Below are 22,610 nucleotides of genomic sequence, written 5' to 3' on the forward strand. Positions count from 1 at the left end.
ATAACCATTTAACCTAAAATAAAATAAATTAACTTTTACATATTTAAATAACTTTTTTTACATATAAATAACTTTTTTTATATAAAAAATATATTTATAACATATTATATTATATTATATAATATTAAAAAAAAATAACAAAATCTTTTTAATAAATTTGATTATTTCATTTTCTCTTTTATTTTGTTATTCTTCACCCATTGTTCTAGAATGTTACTCAAATTTGACTAAAACCAAGAGAATAAATTCATATGCTCTAAATGAAAGCAGTAACAATGTATTAAGCTAGTTTGTGAAAGAGCTTTCACCCGTTAAAAACACATTAATGCAAACCAATACAAGTTGCCACATACTAACCCACCCTTTGGAATGAACCCTCTCATTGCCAAATTTCTTATCTTGCTTTGCTTTCCTTCAATTGTCCATGCTGCCTGGTCCACTACTCCCACACCGGACACTATAATTTGTGACATTTAGAGACATCTAGCATCTCGAGTGACAAATGTTCAACACCTTCCACCTCTTCCAACTCATAGCACCATCTCACGCTTAGCTTTTCAAGCTCTGTCGCATGCTCCAGCCCCCTGATTCTCTTCAGCTGCACACATACCATTGCGTATAGCTCTTCCAAACATACCAATGTTGCCATACATGGTAGCTCCTCTAGCTGAGAGCAGCCAGAGATAATGAGGATTCGAAGTCTTGTACAATGTGCCAAGCCCCATATGGTCTTCAGCTGCACACATCCCTTTGTGGATAGATCCTCCAGAGATAGCAATGCTTCCATATCTAGCAGCTATTGTAATTGGGAGCACCCTTTGACACTTAGCTTTTGAAGCTTTGTCGCATGCTCTAGCCCCCTGATTCTCTTGAGCTGCACACATCCTTTTGCCCATAGCTCCTCCAGACATAACAATGCTTCCATACATGACAGCTCTTGTAACTGGGAGCACCCTTCGACACTTAGATTTTGAAGCTTTGTCGCATGCTCCAGCCCCCTGATTCTCTTGAGCTGCACACATCCTTTTGCCCATAGCTCCTCCAAACATACAATGCTTGCATACCCGGCATCTCTTGTAACTGGAGCACCCTTGGACAATTAGCTTTTGAAGCTTTGTCGCATGCTCCAGCCCCCTGATTCTCTTGAGCTGCACACATCCTTTTGCACGTAGCTCCTCCAGACATAGCAATGCTTCCATACCCGACAGCTCTTGTATCTGGGAGCACCTTGCAACAATTAGCTTTTGAAGGTTTGTCGCATGCTCCAGCCCCTTGATTCTGTTTAGCTGCACACATCCCGTTGCATATAGTTGTTCCAAACATACCAATGTTGCCATACATGGCAGCTCCTCTAGGTCAAAGCAGCCAGAGAAAACGAGGACTCGAAGTCTTGTACAACGCGCCAAGCCTCGTAAGTTCTTCAACTGCACACATCCCTTTGCGGATAGCTCCTCCAGAGATAGCAATGCTTCCATACCTGGCAGCTCTTATAACTGGGAGCACCCTTCGACACTTAGCATTTGAAGCTTTGTCGTATGCTCCAGCCCCATGATTCTCTTGAGCTGCACACATCCTTTTGCCCATAGCTCCTCCAAACATAGCAATGCTTCCATACCCGGCAGCTCTTGTATCTGGGAGCACCCTTCAACACTTAGCTTTTGAAGCTTTGTCGCATGCTCGAGCCCCCCAATTCTCTTGAGTTGCACACATCCTTTTGCCCATAACTCCTCCAAACATAGCAATGCTTCCATACCCGGCATCTCTTGTAACTGGGAGCACCCCTGGACAATTAGCTTTTGAAGCCTTGTCGCATGCTCCAACCCCGTGATTCTCTTGAGCTGCACACATCCTTTTTCCCATAGCTCCTCCAGACATAACAATTCTTCCATACCCGACAACTCTTGTAACTGGGAGTACCTTGTGATAATTAGCTTTTGAATCTTTTTCGCATGCTCTAGCCCCTTGATTCTCTTCAGCAGCAGACATCCCGTTGCATATAGTTGTTCCAAACATACCAATGTTGCCATACATGGCAGCTCCTCTAGGTCAGAGCAGCCAGAGATAATGAGGACTCAAAGTCTTGTACAATGCACCAAGCCCCGTATGTTCTTAAGCTACACACATCCCTTTGGGGATAGCTCCTCCAGAGATAGCAATGCTTCCATACCCGACAGCTCCTGTAACTGGGAGCACCCTTCGACACTTAGCTTTTGAAGCTTTGTCGCATGCTCTAGCCCCCTGATTCTCTTGAGATGCACACATCGTTTTGTCCATAGCTCCTCCAAACATAGTAATGCTTCCATACCCAGCAACTCTTGTAACTGGGAGTACCCTTCGAAACTTAGCTTTTGAAGCTTTGTTGCATGCTCCATCCCCCTGATTCTCTTGAGCTGCACACATCTCCCTGCCCATAGCTCCTCCAAACATAACAATGCTTCCATACCTAGCAGCTCTTGTAACTAGGAGCATCTTGTGACAATTAACATTTGAAGCTTTGTCGCATGCTCTAGCCCCCTGATTCTCTTCAGCTGCACACATCCTTTTACCCATAGCTCCTCCAGAAATTACAATGCTTCCATACCCGGCAGCTCTTGTAACTGGGAGCACCTTGTGACAATTAGCTTTTGAAGATTTGTCACATGCTCCAGCCCCTTGATTCTCTTCAACTGCACACATCTCGTTGCATATAGCTCTTCCAAACATACCAATGCTTCCATACCCGACAACTCTTGTAACTGGGAGCAATGCTTCCATACATGCATATTAGTGTCTCTTCACCTTCCTTTTCTCCTATTCTCCTTTATTTCCTTAATTAAATATCATTTATTACCTCTTTTCATTTTCCAATGCCTTTGCTAATTTCCATAGCCATTAATAAACCATAAGTGATGCCCACTATAATATTTGTCCACCATTAAAATTGGAATACAAGTCCCATGACCTTGGTCTTATTTTATTTGAATGGAAAATTTAGGGGTTGATACACCAATTAACATCACTTGGTGGGGGTATTAAAGAAGATTGCCCATATATGTGTCCGAGATCCCATTTTGGTGTTGCATATTATAGATTGGGTTGTAGCTCCCCTCGCATAATTCGTTGCACACTTTACAACCGAGAAACTAGCGTTCCTCTTGAAATTGTAGGTTGGCCAGGCCCATAGCCTCCCTCAGTGCTTCCACATAGGCTTCTCTCTATCGCTACTACCACTCAACTAGATATGGGTAGTAGGCTTCTCCCAATTTGTGCACATTGTTGGCATGCCCTCTTGGTCGGGGGTGCCAAAAAGAAGAGAACATTGAAATGAAAAGAACAAGCTAATTCGACACATGGAGACCGACATAATCGCAAAACCCTAGGCAATTCTACCCTACCAGTGGCGGAAACACAGATAGTGGTGTCACCAATATTGTTTCCACCGCTATTATTGTCACTGTGCAATAGAATTGTTGTGCATCAACAATACCATGCACCGACAGTGCCACGCACTCATAATACCACACACTAATAGTATCGTGCATTGACAATGCCATGCAGCAAAAGTGTCGTGCACCGACAGTGGCAGAAACACAGTCCAAACCACTGTAATAAACAAAATTCGACAGTACAAAAACACAACTACTAGGACTCACAACAACTTAAATCTACACACAAAAAAAACTAGAAAAGAATCCTAACTTTGTTGTGCTTTAAACCAGGAAACTAGAAATTTGACATAAAAACCCAACTACAACAAATACATTAGTAGCAACTTTAACCCATCATATTACATTTCACGCAGTTGTTGCAAATAAATACATGGCATAAAATTGTTGCAAATGTATAAACTGGTCAAAATACTAAACTAGTGGATTACACTTCAGATAAGGAAGTTGTTGTACTTGTAACATTAAAATTGCAACATAAAACTATATAACAAAATACTCCCCAAGTTATCACAGTGCATAGAAAATTTATGTAAATAAAACCACATTGTTGCAAATATCACAGGATTGGAAAAAAAACTGTTGAAATAGATACACGTGTTGAACACACCTAGAAAATTGTTGCAAACAACAACATAACTGAGGAACCCGAATTATTTTCACATTACATAACCATAAATTACACAAGTTGTAGGCCTCCCTACCATGGTAGCAAGGACGTTTCATTTCCTTCATACGTTCCCTACACAGCCACCAAAAACACTATGCAACACTCACTACAAAATCCAACGAGAGACCAACACAAACCCTCTCTCGAATCCTTAGGTTCTCCTCAAAACACCCCTAACCCTAGAAGGAATATTTTATTACTTTAATCAAAATATCTCCCAACCATATTTCCCTCCAATGAAATGTACCTTTCATGAATTTTACATTTCATTGCATGTGCATTTCATTTTCATCTCATTTACATTTCATATCATTTCACATTTGCATTCTTGTTTTGCATTTCATTTCACATTTCTTCACATTTACATTTAGATTTTACAATTACATTTACATTAAATTTCCAAAATTAACCCAAAGTTGCATTTGGGCTCCAACAACTCAGAAAAAATAAAATGTACAAGAACAACCAGATATCATGATGATTCAAGAAACCAAATTCTCTTTTGAGTCTCTCAATAAACTTGTAAAGCATGTTTGGATACACTGTGATTATTTAGTCCACATTTTTCAAGGAGCATCACAAGGCATTGCTATAATATGGAATCCCTATTGGCCACATGGTGTTGGCATTGATGTGAACCTAAGATGTTTATCTAAGGAGTCAATTGTGCAGTCAATTATGTTTGAATTGATGTCAATAAAAAAACAAATAAATAAAAGAAAAAATATATAAATAAAAGAAAAACTTGAAAAATTATCTCATTTATTAAAGAAGATGATTGATTAAGTTTGAAAATATCTCCCTCATTTTTCGAAGAAGGTGATTTATTAAACTTGAAAAAAAATCTCATTTATTGAAGAATGTGATTAATTAAATTTGAAAATATATCTTCTCATTTATTTAACAAAATGATTGATTAAACTTGAAAAAGTCTCTTATTTATTGAAGAAGGTGATTAGTTAAGTTGGAAAATATCTCTCATTCAATGAAAATGGTGGTGCACTGAGTTAAGGAGGAAAGCTCTATGAACCATACCAAATTTATAATTTATGAACATACATGGTTAGCTCTCCATTTCTTTGAATGTTTAATCACTCCAAAAAATTACTATAGGAGAAAAATTTGTGAAATTTGGTTGGTTCCTTTATGAGAATTAGTCATTGGAGAGATTTGAGAACCAATGGTGAGAGGAGAGACACAACTATAGCAGATTGTTGGAGGTGATAAGTTTTATTGCAGATTTTTCGTGTGCATGCTTCAACAAATGTTTGATGTAGGTTTATGAAGACATTTGATGGAGAAGATTCCATTATATTGGAGATTGGATATTAGCATATTTTTTACAACACACTTGTACTGCTAACATGGTGTATGTAGGAGTTTACAACTAAGCAAATCATGTTTTATTTCATATGGTTGTAGCATTGTATTCATATCTTGTATAGTCACTTTGTTGATACATGACTAAGTTTTTGTATTTAGATTTGTTATACTAATGATTGAGTTATGTTGAGAATATATATGTTGGAGGATTGATGTGGATTGTAGAATTATATGTATGGTGTTGACTGTGTTGAGATGATGTATTGATTGTGGCTAAGATTGTATTGGAGGGCATATATCCAAAGTTTGATATATCAACAAATTGGTTGTAGTAGAGAGATTGTTATATGTGCAGATTGTTATTATGGATCCAATTTGAAAATTGATGAAAAGAGGTTCATTGTTTTGTTGATTTGAGTATATGGGCCCCGTGTGAAATACTTTGAAATGAGGTCCATGAGATGTGTTGAAGGTTGGGGATTTTAGTGATCAAGTGGTGGCTTTCATATTTGGGGTGTAATGACATCCTTCAAGTAGTGGCTCAAGAACTTGGGAGTCTAGTGCTAGTTGGGTGAGATTTATTGGAAGTAATAGCTTCCAATAGGTGGTGCCTTGCAAAGACGAGGGAGTGGTGGCTTCCTGCAAGTGGTGGTTTGCAAAGTTCATACAAGTTGTTGTTTAAAGCGAATAGTGGCTTGTATGATTGGAAACTTGTGGCTTGCACACTAGTGGTGGCCAGTGAATGAGATGTAAAATTAATATGATAATAGAAGAGACGATGATGAAGACTATTTTTCACCGATGGTTTTTACCCTTCTGCATTCTACCTTACATCTGGTGATGTTTGATTGTGCCTTGATGTGTTGTTGATCTTATGTTCATGTTTATTGATCTTATTGCGTATGGTTCATGGTTACTTACTTATGTAGTAACCCCTCATGTGGTTTACTCGTTCATATTTACATCTACTCATATACTATGTTGCTAATGAACTACAAATGAATAGATGAATTGAGGTTTGTGATAAGAAAGGTGAAAAATTGGTAAAATTGGTCATAAGACACAATATTGGTTCACCCTTCTCCCTCTCAATATTGTTCAAGGTTTCTAACAATCACTCCTTAGTCACACTCTAGGATTCCTTCTCTACCTAGAATCCTAAGTGCAACATTGTAGCTCATTGGTTGAACCCATTCAAACTTTATTATTTTTATCTATTCTATCTAAAAGACAATAGTTGTGTATTTCAATTAAACATGAATTTTTATCTATTTTATTATGCAAGGAAAATTATGATGATAATGATATTTGTTGAAAATAATGTATTAATTGGAAATCATGATAATTATTTTTTAAAATGTTATTTAATATCAAAAAGATTTTATTATTATTTTAAAAAATGTATATTATAAAATAAATAAATATATATTATAACAACATCTTTAGGTAAAAATCACATAGGAGATAATCTAGTGGACCTGTTTCGAACTAACTAGTGTGGTTCATCTTCACGACAAGATGATGAATCAGATCTAGGCAATGAAATAAATAGATGAAGGGAGCAACTAACTAGCCGTTAGAAAATAACAGCTAGCTTAACTAATTTTTATTTATTTATTTATTATTTTTACCCAAAATCAAAAAGAATTTTTATTAATAATTAATATTAAATTAATTTTTTATTTATATAATAAATAAAATCAAATTAAGTTATAATATTATATGTAATAAAAATTAGAATTCCATATATATATATATATATATATATATAATAAATGAATAAATAGATAAATAGTTAGTCAAACTAGTTGTTATTTTCTAATGGCTAGTTAGTTGCTCTCTTCATCTATTTATTTCATTGCCTAGATCTAATTCATCATCTTGTCCTGAAGATGAATCACACTGGTTGGTTTGATACACATAGAAGAGATTATCTCCTATGTGATTTTTACTGAAAACATGTTGTTATAATTAATATGGATCATATTATCTCCTATGTGATTTTAACTGAAAAATGTTATTATAATTAATATGGATCACACAAGTCTAAACTCAAAAAAAAAAAATATTATTAAATAAAAACTAAATTAAAATAATGTTTATTTTTTATATAATAAATTTTAAAATTTTATTTTTTTTAAATAAATCTTATTTTATATTTTTCCAAAATGTTTTATTTAAATTTCTTTTAAAATGTTTTATATACACTTAAATTTCATAATTTTATTTCAAAATATGTTTGACAATATTTAACTTCTTAATTTTCTAAATCATCAAAAATTACAAACTTGAAAGATTTTTGTTAATATTTTTTAAATAAAATTACAAAATTAACTTTTAACTTGTTTTTAAATTCCATGAATCAATCATAATTATAATAATTATCAAAACATTATAACTCATTATATTATTGGAAAAGATTGGTATATAAACAAGAAAAAATAACCATTTTACCTAAAATAAAATAAATTAATTCTTACAGATTTAAATATTTCTTTTTACCTATAATAAATTTTTTTATTTAAAAAAAAAAAAAAAAAAAAAAAAATTATTATTATAACATATTATATTATATTATAGTTAAAAAAAAACCAAAAAAACTTTTTAATAAATTTGATTATTTCATTTACTCTTTTATTTTGTTATTCTTCACCAATTGTTCGGATACAATATGGGCCAATTGAAATCAAATCGCTATTCCCTGAAAATATAGAATTAAAAAATCTTATTAATAATTAATTTAATTAAAACAACAAAATGAAAAGAAAAATTATTACCATTAACATTTAATAATGATTATAATATAAATATTTACCAAACATATCCTGGATACCTCATTGCTTAAGACTAAAACACATTAATGCGAACCCATACCAGTTGCCACATACTAACCCACCCTTTGGAATGAACCCTCTCATTGCCAAATTTCCTATCTTGCTTTGCCTTTCCTTCAATTGTCCACGCCGCCTGGTCCACTACTCCCACACCGGACACTGTAATCTGTGACATTTAGATATATCTAGCTTCTCGAGCACCGTCGCACGCTTAGCTTTTGAAGCTTTGTCGCATGCTCCAGCCCCCTGATTCTCTTGAGCTGCACACATCCGCTTGCCCATAGCTCCTCCATACATAGCAATGCTTCCATACCCGGCAGCTCTTGTAACTGGGAGCACCCCTGGACAATTAGCTTTTGAAGCTTTGTCGCATGCTCCAGCCCCCTGATTCTCTTCAGCTGCACACAATTATTGGCGCATAGCACTTCCAAACATACCAATGCTGCCGTACTTGGCAGCTCCTCTAGCTCAGAGCAGCCAAAGATACTGAGGATTCGAAGTCTTGTACACCGTGCCAAGCCCCGTATGTTCTTCAGCTGCACACATCCGCCTGCCCATAGCTCCTCCAGACATAGCAATGCTTCCATACCCCGCAGCTCTTGTAACTGGGAGCACCCTTGGACACTTAGCCTTTGAAGCTTTGTCGCATGCTCCAGCCCCCGTATGTTCTTCAGTGGCACACAATCATTGGCGCATAGCACTTCCAAACATACCAATGCTTCCATACATGGCAGCTCCTCTAGCTCAGAGCAGCCAACGATGCCGAGGATTCGAAGTATTGTACATCGCGCCAATCCCCGTATGTTCTCCAGCTGCACACATCCGCCTGCCCATAGCTCCTCCAGACATAGCAATGCTTCCATACCCGGCAGCTCTTATAACTGGGAGCACCCTTCGACACTTTACCGTGTGAAGCTTTGTCGCTGCTGCAGCGCCCGTATGTTCTTCAGCTGCACACAATTATTGGCGCATAGCACTTTCAAACATACCAATGCTTCCATACCCGGCAGCTCTTGTAACTGGGAGCACCCTTCGACTCTTAGCTCTTGAAGCTTTGTCGCATGCTCCAGCCCCCTGATTCTCTTCACCTTCACACAATTGGTTGCATCTAGGACTTCCAAACATACCAATGCTGCCATACTTGGCAGCTCTTGTAACTGAGAGCACCCTGCGACCCTTAGCTCTTGAAGCTTTGTGGCATGCTCCAGCCCCCTGATTCTCTTCAGCTTCACACAATCGGTTGCATCTAGGACTTCCAAACATACCAATGCTGCCATACTTGGCAGCTCCTCTAGCTCAGAGCAGTCAAAGATACCGAGGATTCGAAGTCTTGTACACCGTGCCAAGCCCCGTAAGTTCTTCAGCTGCACACATCCGCCTGCGAATAGCTCCTCCAGACATAGCAATGCTTCCATACCCCGCAGCTCTTGTAACTGGGAGCACCCTTGGACACTTAGCTTTTGAAGCTTTGTGGCATGCTCCAGCCCCCTGATTCTCTTCAGCTGCACACAATTACTGGCGCGTAGCACTTCCAAACATACCAATGCTGCCATACTTGGCAGCTCCTCTAGCTCAGAGCAACCAAAGATACTGAGGATTCGAAGTCTTGTACACCGTGCCAAGCCCCGTATGTTCTTCAGCTGCACACATCCGCATGCCCATAGCTCCTCCAGACATAGCAATGCTTCCATACCCCGCAGCTCTTGTAACTGGGAGCACCCCTGGACAATTAGCTTTTGAAGCTTTGTCGCATGCTCCAGCCCGCTGATTCTCTTCAGCTGCACACATCCGCCTGCCCATAGCTCCTCCAGACATAGCAATGCTTCCATACCCGCAGCTCTTGTAACTGGGAGCACCCCTGGACAATTAGCTTTTGAAGCTTTGTCGCATGCTCCAGCCCCCTGATTCTCTTCAGTTGCACACAATCATTGGCGCATAGCACTTCCAAACATACCAATGCTGCCATACTTGGCAGCTCCTCTAGCTCAGAGCAGCCAAAGATACTGAGGATTCGAAGTCTTGTACACCGTGCCAAGCCCAGTATGTTCTTCAGCTGCACACATCCGCCTGCCCATAGCGCCTCCAGACATAGCAATGCTTCCATACCCGGCAGCTCTTCTAACTGGTTGCACCCTTCGACACTTAGCTTTTGAAGCTTTGTCGCATGCTCCAGCCCCCTGATTCTCTTCAGCTGCACACATCCGCCTGCCCATAGCTCCTCCAGACATAGCAATGCTTCCATACCCGGCAGCTCTTCTAACTGGTTGCACCCTTCGACACTTAGCTTTTGAAGCTTTGTCGCATGCTCCAGCCCTCTGATTCTCTTCAGCATCACACAATCCTTTGCCCATAGCTCCTCCAGACATAGCAATGCTTCCATACCCGGCAGCTCTTCTAACTGGGAGCACCCTTCGACACTTAGCTTTTGAAGCTTTGTCGCATGTTCCAGCCCTCTGATTCTCTTCAGCATCACACAATCCTTTGCCCATAGCTCCTCCAGACATAGCAATGCTTCCATACCCGGCAGCTCTTCTAACTGGGAGCACCCTTCGACACTTAGCTTTTGAAGCTTTGTCGCATGTTCCAGCCCTCTGATTCTCTTCAGCATCACACAATCCTTTGCCCATAGCTTCTCCAGACATAACAATGCTTCCATACCCGGCAGCTCTTCTAACTGGGAGCATCGTGAGACAGATAGGATTCGAAGCCTTGTACACTGTGCCAATCCCTGTATGTTCTTCAGCTGCACACATCCGCCTGCCCCTAGCTCCTCCAGACATAGCAATGCTTCCATACCCCGCAGCTCTTGTAACTGGGAGCACCCTTGGACACTTAGCTTTTGAAGCTTTGTCGCATGCTCCAGCCCCCTGATTCTCTTCAGCTGCACACAATTATTGGCGCATAGCACTTCCAAACATACCAATGCTGCCATACTTGGCAGCTCCTCTAGCTCAGAGCAGCCAAAGATACTGAGGATTCGAAGTCTTGTACACCGTGCCAAGCCCAGTATGTTCTTCAGCTGCACACATCCGCCTGCCCATAGCGCCTCCAGACATAGCAATGCTTCCATACCCGGCAGCTCTTCTAACTGGTTGCACCCTTCGACACTTAGCTTTTGAAGCTTTGTCGCATGCTCCAGCCCCTTGATTCTCTTGAGCTGCACACATCCGCTTGCCCATAGCTCCTCCAAACATAGCAATGCTTCCATACCCGGCAGCTCTTGTAACTGGGAGCACCCCTGGACAATTAGCTTTTGAAGCTTTGTCGCATGCTCCAGCCCCCTGATTCTCTTCAGCTGCACACAATTATTGGCGCATAGCACTTCCAAACATACCAATGCTGCCATACTTGGCAGCTCCTCTAGCTCAGAGCAGCCAAAGATACTGAGGATTCGAAGTCTTGTACACCGTGCCAAGCCCAGTATGTTCTTCAGCTGCACACATCCGCCTGCCCATAGCGCCTCCAGACATAGCAATGCTTCCATACCCGGCAGCTCTTCTAACTGGTTGCACCCTTCGACACTTAGCTTTTGAAGCTTTGTCGCATGCTCCAGCCCTCTGATTCTCTTCAGCATCACACAATCCTTTGCCCATAGCTCCTCCAGACATAGCAATGCTTCCATACCCGGCAGCTCTTCTAACTGGGAGCACCCTTCGACACTTAGCTTTTGAAGCTTTGTCGCATGTTCCAGCCCTCTGATTCTCTTCAGCATCACACAATCCTTTGCCCATAGCTCCTCCAGACATAGCAATGCTTCCATACCCGGCAGCTCTTCTAACTGGGAGCATCGTGAGACAGATAGGATTCGAAGCCTTGTACACTGTGCCAATCCCTGTATGTTCTTCAGCTGCACACATCCGCCTGCCCGTAGCTCCTCCAGACATAGCAATGCTTCCATACCCCGCAGCTCTTGTAACTGGGAGCACCCTTGGACACTTAGCTTTTGAAGCTTTGTCGCATGCTCCAGCCCCCTGATTCTCTTCAGCTGCACACAATTATTGGCGCATAGCACTTCCAAACATACCAATGCTGCCATACTTGGCAGCTCCTCTAGCTCAGAGCAGCCAAAGATACTGAGGATTCGAAGCCTTGTACACTGTGCCAATCCCTGTATGTTCTTCAGCTGCACACATCCGCCTGCCCGTAGCTCCTCCAGACATAGCAATGCTTCCATACCCCGCAGCTCTTGTAACTGGGAGCACCCTTGGACACTTAGCTTTTGAAGCTTTGTCGCATGCTCCAGCCCCCTGATTCTCTTCAGCTGCACACAATTATTGGCGCATAGCACTTCCAAACATACCAATGCTGCCATACTTGGCAGCTCCTCTAGCTCAGAGCAGCCAAAGATACTGAGGATTCGAAGTCTTGTACACCGTGCCAAGCCCAGTATGTTCTTCAGCTGCACACATCCGCCTGCCCATAGCGCCTCCAGACATAGCAATGCTTCCATACCCGGCAGCTCTTCTAACTGGTTGCACCCTTCGACACTTAGCTTTTGAAGCTTTGTCGCATGCTCCAGCCCTCTGATTCTCTTCAGCATCACACAATCCTTTGCCCATAGCTCCTCCAGACATAGCAATGCTTCCATACCCGGCAGCTCTTCTAACTGTGAGCACCCTCCGACACTTAGCTTTTGAAGCTTTGTCGCATGTTCCAGCCCTCTGATTCTCTTCAGCATCACACAATCCTTTGCCCATAGCTCCTCCAGACATAGCAATGCTTCCATACCCGGCAGCTCTTCTAACTGGGAGCACCCTTCGACACTTAGCTTTTGAAGCTTTGTCGCATGTTCCAGCCCTCTGATTCTCTTCAGCATCACACAATCCTTTGCCCATAGCTTCTCCAGACATAACAATGCTTCCATACCCGGCAGCTCTTCTAACTGGGAGCATCGTGAGACAGATAGGATTCGAAGCCTTGTACACTGTGCCAATCCCTGTATGTTCTTCAGCTGCACACATCCGCCTGCCCGTAGCTCCTCCAGACATAGCAATGCTTCCATACCCCGCAGCTCTTGTAACTGGGAGCACCCTTGGACACTTAGCTTTTGAAGCCTTGTCGCATGCTCCAGCCCCCTGATTCTCTTCAGCTGCACACATCCCCCTGCCCATAGCTCTTCCAAACATACCAATGCTGCCATACATGGCAGCTCCTTTAGCTCAGAGCAGCCAAAGATACTGAGGATTCGAAGTCCTGTACAACGTGCCAAGCCCGGGATGTTCTTCAGCTGCACACATCCGCCTGCCCGTAGCTCCTCCAGACATAGCAATGCTTCCATACCCGGCAGCTCTTGTAACTGGGAGCACCCTCGGACACTTAGCTTTTGAAGCCTTGTCGCATGCTCCAGCCCCCTGATTCTCTTCAGCTGCACACATCCCCCTGCCCATAGCTCTTCCAAACATACCAGTGCTGCCATACATGGAAGCTCCTTTAGCTCAGAGCAGTCACTGAAACTGAGGATTCGAAGTCCTGTACAACGCTCCAAGCCCCGGATGTTCTTCAGCTGCACACATCCGCCTGCCCATAGCTCCTTCAGACATAGCAATGCTTCCATACCCGGCAGCTCTTGTAACTGGGAGCACTCCTGGACATTTAGCTTTTGAAGCTTTGTCGCATGCTCCAGCCCCCGTATGTTCTTCAGTTGCACACATTCGCCTGCCCATAGCTCCTCCAGACATAGCAATGCTTCCATACCCGGCAGCTCTTCTAACTGGGAGCATCCTTCGACACATAGGATTCGAAGCCTTGTACACTGTGCCAAGCCCCGTATGTTCTTCAGATTCAAGCAACGGTTTGCCCCCAACAGCTCCAACTCGAGGGGTTCCTGCGAAAACGAAATGTTCACGTAGTTCAAACACAACAAAGATATTTATGTGTATCTTGATTTTCTTCTACATAACCTTTCTAATTCATTCGATACGTTGTGGTGCAATCTTAATAGCGACTAAATATACAATGTTGACACAACAAATTCCTATTTACCTGTAATTCGCCTTCCCTTTCCCACAGTGTGTTTAATTCGCTGTCGGACACATCTAGATACTTTAAATTCTTCACACCAACCCAGGAAGGCAGGGTCGAGTGGGGACACTCTGTCCATGTGAGCCACAAGAGATTTGGTAACTCCACCTTCCTCAAAATGCATTCCAAGAGATCATTTTCAGTATCAAGAATTTTCAAATTCCTGAAAATCCTTTCCAGATCAGCTATATCAGTAGCATCAACGCCAAAAACATTATCTTCATCATGTTCACCGTGAACCATCCGAATTCCCCGCACAGGCACAGACCTTATTTCCTATCCATTGTTAAAAAGAACAATCGTTATTACATGTTCATTCAATAATCGATCCAAAAGTCATAATTTATAAAGGACTGAATAACTGAACACTTACAGAATCTAACAAATTACCAACGACGTTCTTAGTCCTACGCCAAAGTCGACGCGGAGCCGAAGACTCAGCAAATTCTATTCTCAAATCCCTAACGTGGTCATGCATACGTATAATGTTGGAACTGTCCACTGCTACTAAACATTTATTTTGTAGAGTTTGAAAACCCTTCCTTCCTCTCCAGCCTGAGCTGTTCCATATTCCTATGGCCCTCTCTTTCTCTGTTCCTATGAAGTAGCATGCTATGTCTAAGAATATTTGTTTTTCCTGAAAATTAAGTTTATTATAACATAGTTCAAACCTTTTATGGATCTCTTTCGGAAGTATGTCTTCGAGACTCCCCAATTCATCTTCCCACTCAGATCGGTCTCTTCCATAAAGTAGTGCCCCAAATACTTTTAAAGAGAGGGGCAATCCATTACAAGCTTCCAAGAACCGATCTACTAAAGCTTCAAATCTTGGCCTTGGTCGCGGCTGGCTGAAGGCGTAGGAGCAGAAGAGAACACGAGAATGTTCTGCGTTAAGACCTTCTAACCTATAAATGGATGACTTTTCAACTTTTGAGCTTATCAGAATGCCCTGGTCTCTGGATGTGATCAATATTAAGCTATGCGGGTGGAGATCGCGGATTTCAACTGGCAAAAGTGCATCTACTTGATTCACATCATCTACATCATCTAATATAACTAAGGCGTTACATGATTTGAGAGGCTTTTTGAGCATCTCTGTACCTATATGAACACTCTCTACTGGCTCATCTTTTGAGGTCAAGCTTTTAAGAAGTTCTCTCTGCATCTCTTTAGCCCCATTATCTTTGACGTCATGCAGAAAGCACGATTTATGAAAATCAGATTTTTTCCTATTGTAAAATTGTTTAGCCAATGTAGTCTTTCCTATGCCACCTAAACCCCAGATCCCCAACATCTGAGATCTCCCACTCTGCTGTTGCTGCAATCCCACTTTATCTTCAAAATCTCTCAGTTTCTCCTCCAAACCTGTTGGAATTGTGGCAACGTGCAAATCTAGCTTTTGCTGTTTCAGTATCTCCAGCAGACGTTTAACCACCATATATTCCAGCCGCTCCACCTCCACCTCCTTGCTAGTAATTCAGAAGAACATAAATAGAATTGTGAGAAACCAACGTCTATTTCTACTTATTGAACATAAAATACTACCATATCGAAAGCGATGGAAGGTTGAGTTCTCACCCAATATTGCACGCCTTCAGCTCAAAACCGCTGAGGTCTGCGACCCGAGAAAGTGCGTTTCTCCAATTTTCAATGATGCTGGAGTCATAACGCGGCTTCTCTTCCTGTGTTTGAGGGTCAGAAGTTTTCTTCCCTGCCAGTTTTTGTAGGTCTTGAGCATATTTCGAGTTTTTACCGAGCGTCCACCGAACCTTACTGGGCGGGACACCGTAAAAGACAGGAATGGTAGGAGCCCCTGTCTGCAACATTTGTACGAGCTCATCTAGGCACCAAGTTGATTCAGCGTAGTTGGCAGACAAGATGGCGACGTGGACAGAGGCGTTGCTGATAGCGTGTTTTATTTGAGAAGGAATATCGTATCCTTGTTGCATCTCCTTCTCATCCAGAAAGGCCCTCACTCCGTTTTCGAGAAGGCGAAGGTAGAGAGACCTGGCGAAGGTTTTCTTCGTATCAGGACCTCTGTGGCTTATAAACACTTCGTACCACTGATTGTTGCTGGGATGAGGAGCGATGGAGGCAGAGGCAACGATGGAAGACGACGCAGCCATTGCAAACTAGAAAACACAAGTAAAAATGGTAGGTAATGTTTGTCGATGCTATGAACGCAATTTGCAGGGGAGGAAATAAGTTATGGTTTCAGAAGCGCACTGAGATTGTTGTGAGGATGGGTGTGCAGTGGTATCCTTATATATGCACACACATTAACCGTACCACTGAACTATGTGCGGGTTTTCTCCTTTTTTATTCTTTATAATTAAAGAACCAAGTCCCATATCGACCACTAAATTCTCGGACACGTTATTCAAACTATATGCTGACCGTCAACGACTTCTAGTGCCTGTATGGGCCATTTATCCTTCCACAGAGATGCTAACCCCGTATGTATAGACTTTTCTATTTCTTTTGTTTTTAACATACTTTTAAATCCCTAAACAAACGAACGGTCATTATCAAAAGACTATCATCAAATTATAGTAATAATAAAGTTCATTATTTGATTGGTTGGAATTAAATTTTAGGTGAGAGTATAACAAGCATCTTTAAGATAAATTCAATTAGCTATATATAAAAATATTTTAATAAAGACTAATATGTTTTGCATATTTTGAATTCAATTGCTTCCGAATAGACGGGACGGTGGTGGAATTATGCCGCGCATGCATTCTCTACAATTTACTTTTCACTGTGTCATGTTGCGTGTATAAACCGATACGCAAAGGGACAAGCTTGGGGCCGCACAATTCATGGATGTCACTACCAATTTAAAAGTAAAGCGCGTGGGAACTTGACTGGAGAGGCGAAGTGGAAAATTGACTGGCCAATAAACCTACTGTCCATTCAATTGCTTTTTCTTTTTTGAGGGGGTGAATACCGCTGTTTGAGCATCTTGTCCGTCACTGGGTGTAATCTCGGCTTCTGAATGGACGATGGTGGAACTATAGTCGGCACGCGTTCTGCACTCTTTTCTTGCTGTCAGTGGTCACTACCACAGTAACACTGTAATGTAAAACGCGGGACACTTGATTGGAAAGACCACGTGAACATTTTTTTCTATGGGCCGTTGACTGTTTAATGAATGGTATATCAATGGTGAGGGTAATAACGCGTACATATACGTCTATCTCCCTCGATAACAGGTTGTTAGAACAGTGATGCGAAAATTTGTAAATTTATTCTAAACACCAAAATTTTAGAAAAAAAATTATAATTATATTTATAGGGTTTGTGGGATATATTTTGGATAAGTTTTAAATTCAAATTTTTTATATTCAAATTAAACTTATTATTGGAGAAGCATGATAGGGATTATTTACAGTGATGTGTTCATTTCCTCCACGTTTCAAACCCCAAAGGGGGTCTATCATCACGACTAAATTTGATAGAATATGAATGATAGTTCCTTGAGTGAAGAATCTTTCAACCAGAGTATAAATAAACCTAGATCTTGATAATTTTTTATAAAGAAGCAGACCCTTGTATATATATATATATGAATTTTTTTATTTTTTATTTTTTTTTCATTTTATTATAATAATTTTAGTTTAATTATTTTAATTTGGATTATTCTAGCTTTAATTATTCCAATTGTTTTACTTAATTGTAAGTTTTATTTTTATATCATGTAATGAAATTTTTATTATTTTTATAATTATTTTTATTTTATTTTATTAAAATTAATTTTATTTTTATTTATTACTAAATTACTAAATTACATGTATAATAGAGATTAGGTTAGTTTTATTGATTTAATTATTTTCCTTTAATTTTATTTAATTTAAGAATCTAAAAATATTCTAATTGATATACTTAATTCATAAATTAGTTTAATTAATTAATTAATGAATTTACTTAATTTATTATTCTTTCTATTGTTTTTATTTTTATTTTAGTTAATTAATGCTAAGTATCTAATAAAATTAATTAATATAAATTTAATTGATTAATTAATTAATTTAATTTTAATTATTTTTTATTGTTTATTTATTTATTTATCTATTTTACCCTAGTTGTCTAATTGATAAATAAGTAAATTATTTTAATTATTTTGATTAGTTAATCAATTAGTTAATTAATTTTTAATTTTTATAATTTTCTTTTATCACATGTTAATTTTGGTTATTATTAATTAATTTTTAGTTTAATTAATTGACTAATTTTAATTTATTTTTAATTAGAATTAATTTAATTAAGATTAAATTAATGAATTTATTATTTGTCTAATCACGGGAAGCCAATTTCCACTAATCTCACTCCCATTGTCCCTTTTGAGGTTATGAGGAAATTTCATAATTTCGATGGCCTCTCTGATTTTTCTTTTTTGATAATTGTCCTCTCTTGCAATTATTTTAGCGTCTTCCAAACACACATGATGTTTGGTTTTGGATGAGTGTTCCTCAAGGGCTGATGTACAGGATCTCTCATTCTTTATGTCAACTCTGTGCTCTTTAAGTCTTATTTTTAGAGACCGTCTTGTTTCCCCAATATAACTCTTGCCACAAAAGGAATCAACCCTGTACACACCCTTGAGTTGTTGACGATTGATGTTATCCTTTACTGACCTCATCATTTGCCTTATTGTTCCACATGTTGTAAATTGAGTGTTTATGTTATTCTTCTTTAAAAATTTTGCAATGGAAGGGAAACTTTTCCACAATTTTCTTTCTTGTTTTCAGGACGATGCTTAGAGAGGACCTTATCTTGAGCTCTTTTTATAGCTTTTTTAATACTCAACTCTTTGTATCCTAGGTTTTTGAAGATAGAGGTTAAGTGTTCAATTTCTTCATTTAGGTGATCAAGGTTAGAAATCCTGAGAGCCCTAACAGCTAGAGTGTTTAAGACGCCCGATTTTTGGGATGGATGATGGTATGAGTCAGAATGAAGATAGCTATCAGTATGAGTTTTCTTTCTATAGACCTGGTGTCCCAAAGTACCATCCTCTTTTCTACTGATCATTACATCTATAAAGGGGATTTTACCGTTCTCTTCAAGCTCCATAGTAAACTTGATTTCGAAAGATATAGAGTTAAGATGCTTGAAAAACTTCTCTAGTTCAGCCTTGCCATGAGTCCATTTTAAGTTTGTGTCATCAACAAATCTTTTCCACCAAGTTGGTTTCAAAGGGTATGAGTCAAGGGCTTTTCTTTCAGAATAATTAAGGCTAGAATAATCCGAATTAAAATAATTAAACTAAAATTATTATAATAAATTGAAATAAAAATAAAAATAAAAAAGAATTCATATATATATATATATATATATATATATATATATATATAAGGGTCGGCTTCTTTATAAAAATTTATCAAGATCTAGGTTTATTTATACTCTGGTCGAAAGATTCTTCTCTCAAGGAACTATCATTCATATTCTATCAAATTTTGTCTTGATGATGGACCCCCTTTGGGGTTTGAAACGTCGACGAAATGAACACAATACTGTGGATAATCCGGATCATGCTACTCCAAAAAACTACCACAGAAGCTTAAAATCTAACATAAACTTATTATTCCTATTATTATTTCATAGGATAAGAATTACAAAAATCTCAATCAACTAATTATTAAAAAATAATAGAAATTAAAAAAATCTTAATCAAACAATATAATCAACTATTAAAAATTAATAGGAATTCAAATAGGGGTTCTGTAATTTTTCTTTTTTGGGTTTTTATTGGACTTATATTCCTTTATTTTTAATGGCACCCCTATTTGGAGATGTTTCCTCCTACAGAAAAGTCATTGTTTGAAAAGCTAATCAATATGCCTATGCAAATCCAACAATTTCTCAACTCATAAATCCCAATCGCAACTAGAGGCAAATTTATCTTATCGGATAGGTAACCATGTTGCAATGCCTTCATTCGTTACTCTAGTAATGAACAATCTAAAAGGCAATGGTTCATGTCTTCCTCGTACAACTAAAACACTCCTTCTAGAAATCCTTATAGAAAAGAGGGGCAAAAGTTGAACATTGATGAAAAGGTCCACGAGGATAACACACAAATACACACACAAAATAAACTTTTATTTATTAAATGTTTCTCACATGTACATATTCACAGAGATGTGGCAATGACATGTACACATTCACATAGATGTGGCTTTTGGCTCTTTTGACCTCATATATCTCACAATGACCAAGCCATGGGTATATAAGGACCACACTTACTAAATATGGAATCATGAAAACTCTAACTAGATTTGACTCAACTCTTGCTAACATGTTCATGCAAACTCACTCTAAATTAGACTTGACTCAACTCAACTCAACTCACCTCAACTCGTCATCTTTTGCATGCATATGGGAGTAATTCATTATTTCTAACAAATATATGTGAGAGCATGCTACAATATGTAAATTTGTAGGTCTCGAGCCCTTGTAATAAACCTTGCTCATCTAGATCCAAAAACAATTGACACTCAAAGGGGATCTAGACTTCAATTTGGATTCCAAGGGTTTCTTCATGACCATATTCAATAATACAGAAGATAGAGATTCCATATTCCAGGGAGGACCATATTTCATGAATTCGGTTGGTTTATTCATCAAGCCATGGGTTTAGAGATTTAAACTTGATAGAGAAGACTTCTATCTGGCTCCAATTATTCACTCCCTCAGTACTTTTGCGATCCTGACATCCTTAAAAGCATTGGCAATGTTATCCGGCATTTTCTTGTGATTTTGGATACCACATAGCAAGGTCAATACACTTCTTATGCTCGCCTTTGTGCTTACCTAGATATATCAAACCCCTCCCAGGTAGCATTTAGCTAAGTAGTGAAGAAAAAGGTGGGAACCACCAATAGATTATGAGAAAATCCCCTGCACCCCTTGATTAATATGACCATTTGCTCTAAGAATGCCTAGCAAACCAAGTTCAGGAAAATGTGCAAGCAAGTTTATCCTCGAATCAAGATGGGTTTACCATGATCGTCAATGAAAGGTAGATAACTAAAAAGGGATAGGGGGATTTAGCTTCTAAAAATGGAACGGGAAACAGTCGGTTCACAATCCTCTAGCAGCTCAAAGAAAATGAGATAACAAGTGGAGAATATGGTAAAGAGTGGGAAAATAAGTCAATAATAACCCAAACAAATAAAAGCTACACATGGACAATAGATTGGGAAGGATTACCAGGAAGAGCTAGAAATGAAGGATGATACCCAAGAGTTTCCTAATCTAGAGAACTCTGAGAAAATGGAACTACAAAACATTGACATGAAATCCCTAGTAAAGGAATGGGGAAACAAAGATCCAACAACTATCCCATAGGAGGAAGTACAAATCATTACCAAAGTATACCTCTAGAATCAAGATCTAATTCTTTGTCACACTAGAGAACTAGGTAATACCGCTGCGCACAACTTTTCTTTTTCCTCTCATGGAATTAAAAGAAAGGCTTCAAGAGATCAATTGAACATTCCAATACAACTAAAGAAGAAAGGGAAGAAAAACAATAGCCAATTACTATAGGGACCTGTTAGCTCTACTACTTGTTGTTGATTTTCAAAGAATGGAAGTAAGCTCGGTCCTTGGTTTCTTGTTCAAAAGAGGTCTGCACCAGTTATCGCCCTCCTTCTCCTTCACCTCGCTTACTCCCTTTCACCTCGCTGCCTCTGTTTTTCCCTTGACTTCCAGCGATGCGATTTAATCGCTATCGCAGATTGCATCCATGTGTATAAAGGTTATGCCCCTTGACTTCCGCCGATGCGATTTAATCACTATCGCAAATCACATCCATGTGTGTAAAGGCTATGCCCCTTGTCTTCCGCCGATGCAATATTGCAATGCAATTTGATCGCAATCGCACATTAACCCCCGCACATCTTCTGCCCCCGATGATCGTTGGATCCGCCTGTATTTAATCCAATGGCCCTCGTCCATCCCAATCCAATATCTCTCGATATCTTCTACAAAACCAATCCCCTCCGTCCATCCATGCGATCCGATGGCCGATCTTCCTTCTTCGTTTGTCCATATTGTCCCTGACCATAGCCATTTCATGCTCCCGAAGGACGAAGGTAACCTGTTCGCCTGTACCTGGCGCATTGCATCTCCAACAACTACATTTAAGAAACAAGATGGCCGAGAAGAAAAGGACAAGCCTCGAGCAGATCACAACATTTATCAGTTATGGAGCTTCTTTCATATAACACTCCACATGTTCAGGAAGGACAACTGAGCAGAGTATCAGAAAAGATCAGATTCATTCATTAAAGCAAGCAGATTGTAGCAGGGACTCCATCAGATAGTTAAAGC

General features: G+C 39.3%; 2 protein-coding genes and 1 pseudogene across 2 annotated transcripts; all 3 read right to left on the reverse strand.

Annotated features, from left to right (window-relative positions):
• Positions 1–2,459: 2,459 nt before the first annotated feature.
• On the reverse strand, positions 2,460–9,115 carry LOC149212551 (uncharacterized; annotated as a pseudogene).
• Positions 9,116–10,013: 898 nt separating this feature from the next.
• On the reverse strand, positions 10,014–15,818 carry LOC149212552 (uncharacterized). The gene is made up of 3 exons (XM_089391876.1): positions 14,647–15,818; positions 14,235–14,549; positions 10,014–14,076 (listed from the first exon to the last, which is right to left on the reverse strand). The coding sequence occupies exons 1-3, from the start codon at positions 15,709–15,711 to the stop codon at positions 10,027–10,029; spliced, it is 5,430 nt and encodes a 1,809-aa protein (XP_089248002.1). The 5' UTR covers positions 15,712–15,818; the 3' UTR covers positions 10,014–10,026.
• Positions 15,819–15,847: 29 nt separating this feature from the next.
• On the reverse strand, positions 15,848–16,399 carry LOC149212553 (toll/interleukin-1 receptor-like protein). The gene has a single exon (XM_089388720.1). It carries the CDS (start codon positions 16,397–16,399, stop codon positions 15,848–15,850), a length of 552 nt encoding a protein of 183 aa, XP_089244846.1.
• Positions 16,400–22,610: the final 6,211 nt, after the last annotated feature.

This window comes from Pinus tabuliformis, chromosome 1_1 (genome assembly GCF_031772625.1).
Source record: "Pinus tabuliformis cultivar Carrire ecotype Pingquan chromosome 1_1, CPIR1, whole genome shotgun sequence".
Classification (NCBI taxonomy): Eukaryota; Viridiplantae; Streptophyta; class Pinopsida; order Pinales; family Pinaceae; genus Pinus; species Pinus tabuliformis.